Source organism: Pristiophorus japonicus, chromosome 2 (assembly GCF_044704955.1).
Source record: "Pristiophorus japonicus isolate sPriJap1 chromosome 2, sPriJap1.hap1, whole genome shotgun sequence".
In the NCBI taxonomy this organism is placed as follows: Eukaryota; Metazoa; Chordata; class Chondrichthyes; family Pristiophoridae; genus Pristiophorus; species Pristiophorus japonicus.
In genome coordinates this window covers 315,589,388-315,598,292 of record NC_091978.1, presented here as the reverse complement: position 1 = coordinate 315,598,292, position 8,905 = coordinate 315,589,388, and the positions used below count along the sequence as shown (strand labels likewise).

At 45.1% G+C, this 8,905-nt stretch overlaps 1 protein-coding gene across 1 annotated transcript; it reads left to right on the top strand.

Annotated features, from left to right (window-relative positions):
* Positions 1–1,774: 1,774 nt before the first annotated feature.
* LOC139247779 (interleukin-8-like) lies at positions 1,775–4,956 on the top strand. The gene is made up of 4 exons (XM_070871785.1): positions 1,775–1,875; positions 2,558–2,693; positions 2,811–2,894; positions 3,874–4,956. Exons 1-4 carry the CDS (start codon positions 1,812–1,814, stop codon positions 3,899–3,901), a joined length of 312 nt encoding a protein of 103 aa, XP_070727886.1. The 5' UTR covers positions 1,775–1,811; the 3' UTR covers positions 3,902–4,956.
* The last annotated feature ends 3,949 nt before the right edge of the window (positions 4,957–8,905 follow it).

Sequence of the window (8,905 nt, the reverse complement as noted above, 5' to 3'; positions counted from 1 at the left end):
AATTCTTGAACTATAAGGGAGTCAAGGGTTATAGGGAACAGGCAGGAAAGTGGAGTTGAGGCCAAGATCGGATCAGCCATGATCTATTGAATGGCGGAGCAGGCTCGAGCGGTCGTATGGCCTACTCCTGCTCCTATTTCTTACGTTCATATGTTCTTATGTTTCAACTTACCTGCTTACCAGCTTTCCCATCTGACAATCAGCCCACCCCCGTGATCGAAGATCACTCCACAGCCACAATCTCCCAATGACCTGACCCTTCCACTGCCCCCCGTCCCCCACCCCCCGACACCTCCAAGCTCCCCACCCGACCCTTTTGACCACCCTCCCAACCCAATGCATCTGAAATCCGCTCCGGCCCTTCTGATTTGACACCTCCACTGACTCTTCTGATCTCCACCCATCCATCCATCGGCCAGCCTTGCAGTGCCTCTGATTGCCCCTCCAATCCACGATCGCCTCCCCGTCCACTCTTTCCACTCGCGCTCTCCGGCCACACCAATCCCCCCCCCACCCCAAAGTGTCTCCGGCCCTCCAATTTCTATGGTTCACCCCGATGTGTCTTCGGCCCCCCTGATGTTTCCGATCCCCCCGATGTGTCTCAGCTTCCCAAAGTCTCCGGTCGTCCAATCGATTCACGATCTCTCCCTCCTCTGCTCAGCTCCTTAACTGTGGCCTGGTGCCGCAAGCCTCCTCACCCGACAGACAGCCAGCCTCTCAATCAGGCCAGCTGTGGCCGGGACACGGAGACCAAAAATTTTAATCAGGCCCTGCTGTTAAATTCGGCAGGTCTGTCTGCAAAACAGCACCCCCCACCAGCCTCCAAGTTAATATCGGGTCCTGGGTGTCTGTCCCTTTATGTTGCCCCGGGATCTCCCCGAAGGGTGGGGCTGGATGACCTGAATCTATACTGGGCACAGGCCATGAGGCAGTTGTTCAAATGAGGCAGGAGAGGTGTTTCCAGCCCTACAAACTAATTTTACCAGCTGGGCAGCCATTTGGAAAGGTACCCAAAAGGAGTGAGCATAAGCCCTTGTGCCCAGCCCCTTTCTGATATGAGGATTGAGAAGTGCCAGGAAGTAACCTAAAGGTGAGTTATTTTTTTCCCTTAATCGTGAATTGGGATTAGGGATTGACTGGAGGCTTACTGAACATTTCAGCAGACAATCACGGCTGTTTCAGATCACCAGGAGTTGGAAAGGAAACAAGATTGCATAAAGAAATATTCCTGTGGGAAATGTTTCCGTATCTCCTTATCAATGGTCGAAACCTTTTGGACATTAGCCAAAAGATCCCGACCATTGCCGCTACTGTGGTCAAATTTTCTCTTCCAATTCCAGGTGCAGACTTGAAGCAGTGGAACATTTGGATCATCTAAATGAACTGCACCTACAAATACAGGTGGCTGAAAGTCATTGCTCTGCGTGTGCCCAGGCACAGCATCCATATCCTGATCATTGAAAATTGCCAGTTTGGTAATAACTGTTCCAATCAGCCGTTATATTTGACTTGATACTTTCTGACATTCCAAAAAATTCCCATTACTCTTCAGCAGTAATTCACAGCTGTTTCCTTATCTGCAATTAGTTTTAGATCGGAGTTTCAAGTTGTTGGTGATTTACAATCAATCTTTCTTGTTTCGTGTGTCAATTACTATTGTGCATGTAAACCTCAGCTTCTTGGGAAACTCCACATGATGTCATCTCCCAGTGTTGCGTCACAGAGTTAGCCCAATAAATACAGCAGCTGTGAAGTGAGGGTCAGACAGAGACAGCAGCAAGAAGACAAAGAACATTGTACATTAAAGCACAATGAACAGCAAAGTGGTTCTCACCATCCTCGCTCTCTCTCTACTTTATATGGCTTCCACACAAGGTAAGAAATAACCAAACAGCATAGTATGTATACAGAACCTAGAATCATACTCACAACTGGTACATAGTTTACTTGTTCTATGATATTTAAAAAACAGCAATTGCTACTAAAAATAGCCAGAACTTATATTTACATTTATTTCATCAAGTAATCATAAGTAAATGTAATGAATACTGATAGAGAAACAGCTCATTTTCAGTAGAAAAGTATCAGTTATCAATGAGTGATAGGTGTTCACTCCTATCAAATACAGAGCTATGGGTGGTCAGGGAAATATTACACTCCAGGGCTGGAGATGAGTATGTGCCTATTAACAAAATATAATCAACAGGGTATGATAGCAGCGAGTATGTATACTGTACTAAAAATGAACAGGGAAATTAGAATTAAATTCAAGAACAGGTGTGGTCCCAGCTCATGCAATATACTTTATTCTGCCTTCAGGAATTGTGTTTCAATTCAACACGAGTCAGTTATCCTTTAAAACAGCAATATTTCTTTGTAACACGTTCGATAACAGGCTGACTCTAGTCTGTGGTCATGAAGAGATAAGGGGAGGGAATGTAATTTAAAATAAAAATAGTTTTGAACTTTGTCCAAGTATAAATATAGATGTGAAATAGAAAGACTCACTTTTAGAACTCTAGAAAGACAAAAGTTCTGTTATTTGTCCTTTTTCCAGCTGCATCGATTGGAAGAACAGGAATGAACCTGCGCTGTCAGTGTGTCAAAACATCCTCGAAGTTCATCCATCCGAAGTTCATGGCGAATATTGAAATTATTCCTAGTGGTCCCCATTGTGGGAATGTAGAGATAATGTAAGTGTTTATAAAATAGTGTCCTTATAAATGTTCTGTTTCTTTCAATAAAGATTTCTAATTGGTATTATTGAGAGTAGATCATTTGAGCTAACTGTCATTGTTGTTTTCCCTCAGTGCCACCCTTAAAAGCAGCATCCGAGTCTGTCTGGATCCTAATGCATCCTGGGTGAAGAAGATTATTGACAGGATGATCACTGTGTAAGTTTCTCTTGCTGTTTAATCTGAGTAACAATACTGGCAGAGAGAGGAAATGTTCCACTATATACCCAGTCCTAGCATCAAATCTACGTCGCTCAAGTGTGGAGTAAGTTCGCCACAGTGTAGATTCCCTCTGCTTTCTCTGACACTATACCTGAACCATTGACTCTGATTTTATCACGGGGTGGGGTTGGTCTGTTCATGCAGCCTGGGCGAGCAACAAGCTTGCATTACAAGGGCTGGACAGATTTTAACTCCTGGGTCTCATTTCCATATACAGACCCTGTTTTCCACCCGTCCCCGACAGAAATCAGTGACTAGCTGATGAGTGGAAGTAGGAATGCCAGCGGCACGAGACCACTACTAGGGACCCATTGGCACAGTCCCCAGCAGTCAGGTGAGGGAGAGATGGGGGTGGCGGGGGCAGCCTGGACCTCTTCTGGCTTACATTTCTGCTCCCAGCAAGTTTGGCCTGGTGGGGAATCCAACACTGTGCCCAAGCTCAGGCTTCCAGTTAAAATAGGAGATCGGGCTCTAATGCCGTCATCGGAACACGATCCAAATATTTAACGAGGACTCCACCGGCTTGAGGTGGGTGTCTGCACCACTTGCAATTTTGAGTTACAAGGGAGTCAGATCAGGGCAGGAACCGAGTCAGTATATCCGCCACTCCATTTTAACTGCACCCTTCATGGTTTCTGCCAGGCATGGGAGTTATAATAGGGGCTGTAGCCTCTGTTGTATTGATGTGACTTTCTGTGGTATGGATGTGACATCTGTATTTCTCACACTTGCACATGTCTAACAATCAATGTAAAAACAGTCATAGAATAGTGACCTGGCCCAAAGTATCTACAGGGAAAATGATAACGTTCTGTCATTCTGTGATGTTATTTATAGTTTTGTTTCATCAACATCAACGCATGTTGACCTGAGAAAATCACCATGTAATTTTTATTCATTCGTGAATTCTTCACAGTTCCGAGAAGACAGATGAAGTGCAGTGAGGAGAAGCTCAATGTCTGAATGTCAAGAGCCTGAAGCCCGCTGTATCAGGGACTCTGGAGTGGCTCAGGAATTCACATCTGCTTGCTTGTTCAGGCCTCGTGTAAGCTCGTGCAGCCAATGAATGTCCGACCGATTTATATCATTGTGGTGTGACGTTTAGAACTATTGTATCAGTTTATTTTAAAATGTTTTTGCTTGAGCATTGAAATCATGTTTTTTTAATTGAGGTTTAATTAAATTATATCTCATGTACCCATGATAATATAATTGGCTCTTTTACACAATTTCTCAGCTATTGTCAATCATGGGCTGGATTGGATAACCAGATTGGATAAATACAATCTAAACTACTGAATCAAACAATCAAATTATCACGTTCTCATGGTTACTCTCATGTTAAGTTGTTACAGGGTTTAGTTGCTCAGTAAAATTAAAGTCCTGAAACTCCATGGGATTTCTCCCAGTTTCCTGCCATTACTCTGGTGGGAGCCTGACAGTATTCCCCAAAAATGCCTGCTTATACTTGCGCTTCACCGGTCCCTCATCAGGGAATGGAAGAATAGAGTTTCAAGACCTACACGTATATATTTATTGTATGACAAACTCTCAATGTTGGGATTCTATTTCATATCACCATTATATTTTCAATTATTTTATATTTATATATTTACTATTACTGTATTGACAAACACTCATGTTGAGAGCACCAAACAATTTGTGTGGATAAAAATTGTAAAGTTTTTTTGAACTCATTTATACTGTATGGCACATTGCGACAACCTAAATTACGTATATCTTAATATACCTGGATGAATTGTTTGCATGAATTTCTAACTAACTAATTTAAATATCAAATTGCATAGAATCCTAGAATATTACAGCACATAAGGAGATCAATTGGCCCATGGTGCCTTTGACTGCTCTTTGAAAGAGCTATCCAATTAGTCCCACTCCCCTCTTCTTTCCCTATTTATCACAACAAATGATACATGTCTATTATCTATTTAAAGTGTTAATCTTGTTCAAAAGAAATATTAAACTGAAGTTTAACAAATATTTTTGTTGTTTGATATGCACTCAACTTTCAATCACGTGTACTTTTTGTACAATACATAGCACCATAGATAGGATTACATCAGGTTACATAGGATATACGGCGCAGAAACAGTCCATGCCGGCGTTTATGCTCCACTCGAGCCTCCTCCGTCTTTCTCGTCTAAATCTATCAGCATAATCCTCTGTTAACATTTCGGTTAAGTAATCAACAACCAAAGAAAGAAGTTGAGTTTATACTGCACCTTTTAAGAATCTCAGGACATCACAAAGACCTTTACAAATACTGAAATACTTCTGCAGTGCAGGTACGGTTTTCATGTAGGGAACCATGGAAGCCATATTTGTGTGCAGCAACATGCCACAAACCGCAATGAGATACCTGAGCAGATAATGGGGATGAAAGTTTACTTTGGCAGCAAAATTAGTGATCTGGAATTGGCAGCTCTTTTTACACCTCATCCTATTGACTTCAATGGGGGAAAAAAAATCAGGTGGGGTGCAAAACTAGCTGCTGAATCACTATAACACGTTTGTACTACAGTCAAAGTTGAATTTCACCTAAATCTGTTTGTGGTCTTAGTTATGGGTTATGTATTGATCAGAACACTAGGATAACTCCCCTTCTCATCTTTAAATAGTGCCATGGGATCTTTTACCACGACCCGAGAGGGCAGACAGGACCATAGTTTAACATCTTATCTGAAAGACAGCCATTTTGACAATGCATAACTCCTGCAGTTCTGCACTGCAATGTCTGCCTCGGTTATGTACATAAATCTCTGGTGTGAAGTCTATTACTATCTTCGTCATTGTTTACAACACTTCTAATCTTCTTATCAGTTCAAACCCACAAACTTACAACTTAGAGGCAAAATTGCCACTGACACGTTCACTGCAAGCACATTGGACTGGATTTTAATTTGTCTCCGTTAGCGGCCGGAGAAGGCGTTAATGCGAGTGTAATAGCTTACCAACTGGGCGCACAGCTTTTAGCACCTGACAGAAAATTCAGTAGAGATTTACCGGGGACACAAAACGCTCGCGCCTGACTACTGACTATTAGTCCGATCGTGACATCGGTCCTGTTGCAACGCCCATGCTTGCACCCAGCTCACTAAATTAGGTGCGGCCACCTCATTTAGCGACCGCCAATAATCACGTCTGAAAAAATAGTCGGTACAGCCTTCTAGACTCATTAACTGGTGGCTACTTAAAGGGATAAGGAAGCGCTTCCCTTGGAGGTCACAGTCAGTGCAACATTTACACACAGAACGGTGTGTGAGTCTCCAAGTTTGCAATGGCAGTCAGGCATAACAGTTCAGCTTGAGGAAAAAGTCATTTTGAGAATTTTAATGGATGCAATACTATGCCGCCAGCGTCACTTTCTACAAGCTCTAGCAAGGCGGGGTAAAGCGAGAAAGGTGGCTGAAGGAGGAGAGCCCCTAGACTTTGGGGCAGGAGGCCTTACCATCCTTCCCCACCCCCACCCCCCAGCCCCCCCGCCTCAGAGCTTCACCGGCGGCAATACTGATACCTGGACCTGCGCTTCCGAAAGGAGGTAGTTATAAAGATGTACCATTTCCTGCAGGCAAACCTGCAGCCTCACATCGGCACCAGGACTGCACAGCCCTTCGCAGTGAAGGTCATGGTGGCACTCAGCTTCTATGCCTCCGGCTCCTTCTAGGCTACATCAGGGGACATATGCAGCATCTTACAATTCGCAGCACATCACTGCATCCGCGATGTCACACACGCCCTTTACACACGCAGAATGGATTTCACTACCTTCCTGCTGACCAGGGAGAATAAGAATGAGCGTGCATGTTTGCTTGCCAGAATAGCGGGCTTCCCGAGGATGCAAGGAGCAATTGACTGCACGCACGTGGCCTTGCGAGTAACATTCCAGGATGCAGAGGTCTTCAGAAACAGAAAGAGATACCAATCTCTAAATGTACAGCTGGTGTGCGACCACACGCAGCGCACCCTCGCAATCCTGGAAGCGCACATTCTCCAGTAGAGCACTGTGCCTCGACTTTCAGTCACCACGGGAAGGCCGAGGTTGGCTGCTCGGGGACAAGGGATACAGCCTCACCACCTGGCTAATGTGTCCCCTCTGCAACCCCACCAAGCAGCTGGTAGAATGCTACAATGAGAGCCATGCCGCCACCAACGACATCATAGAGCAGACAATAGGGCTGCTGAAGCAGCGATTCTGATGTTTGGACCACTCTGGAGGCAGCCTTCAATACTTCCATCAATAGGTCTCACTATTCATTGTGTTGTGCTGCAGGCTGCACAACTTGGCCATCATGAGGGTCCAGGCCTTGCCAGTGAGGATCACAGGCCCATCTCAGGAGGAGGAGGGGGAGGAGGAGGTGGAGGAAGAGGAACAGGAGCCTGGCGACGCCCCAAATATCCAGCAAGACGACAAGGACCAACAGCAGCCACGGAGGAGGAAGCGTGCAAATGTTGGCGGCGGCAGGGCTATTCGTCAGCAGCTCATGAGGGATCGGTTTGCTTAAATGGAGGAAGCTGAGGGATACAGCTAATAATGACAGCGCATTGTGCCATGATAAGGCCACATCTCCATCACAAGTCAACAGTCATATGCCAAAGACTAAAGGAGACGCTAAAAGTAACATTTTATTTTCCAAACATCCCTCAAACAAATCCAAAAGCCCAACACCCGCAAATAAAACAAAATGGAACACTTGTCCCTTCAAAGAACACAAAAGATAATTATACTGCATAACTTGTGTACAGAGGTGCCAACCCCACAAATAAAACAAAATGGAGCACCCGCTCTTTCAAAGAACACAAAAGATGATGATACTACATAACATGTGTACACAATTAGCTACCGATCCACTGACAACTTCTTGTTTTGGTCATTGCAGGCCAAACTCGGCCACAGCAGGTGACAGCAGGAATGGACGGGAGGAGGGGAGCCAGACCTCCAGGACCTTACCGCGATCAAGGAGTGAGTGTCCACCCTAATGGGTGCACCAATCGGGACAGTGGCCGGCGAGGCAGAGCCCCCGCTCAACAGTGACGGTTTGTGAATGAGATGTGCATTTTCTGTAAGAGCCCAACCCTTGAGTCCACTTGCTTACAACATGTCATTCCATATTAACGATGCCCTCTCCTTCCTGCCTTCCTGCTCCCTCCCCACCTACTACCCACACTTGTGTTGCTGATGGGCACACCCAGACCAGTCGACCCTGCAAAGTCCTCCTCACTAACATAGTCATACACTCAGAATGATACCTTTCAGGCAATGACCCAGACTCCTCCATCACCATCCCTGGGTATGGCCTTTCCCATCAGCAGGACAGACCCACCAGAGGTGGCACCACTGTGGTGTACAGTCGGGAGTGAGTGGCGCTGGGAGTCCTCAACATTGAAACTGGACCCCATGACATCTCATGGTATCAGGTCAAACATGGGCAAGAAACCTCCTGTTGATCACCATCTACGAATCTCCTTCAGTTGATAAATCTGTACTGCTTCATGTTGAACAACATTTGGAAGAAGCACTGAATGTAATCTGGGTGGGGGACTTCAATGCCCATCACCAAGTAGCACCAATACTAACTAAGCTGGCTGAGCCCTGAAGGAATTGTAGTGAGAGAACCAACACGAGGGACAAACATACTTGACCGGGCCCTCACCAACCTACCTGTTGCAGATGCATCAGTCCATGAAAATATTGGTAGGAATGAACACCACACAGACCTTTTCTTAAATTAGTTTCTGGGATGTGGGCGTCATTGGCAAAGTCAGCATTTATTGCCCATCCCTAATTGCCCTTGAGAAGGTGGTGGTGAGCCTCCTTCTTCAACTGTTACAGTCCTTCTGGTGAAGGTGCTCCCATAGTGCTGTTAGGGAGAGAGTTCCAGGATTTTGACCCAACAACAATGAAAAAAGGGCGATATATTTCCAAGTCA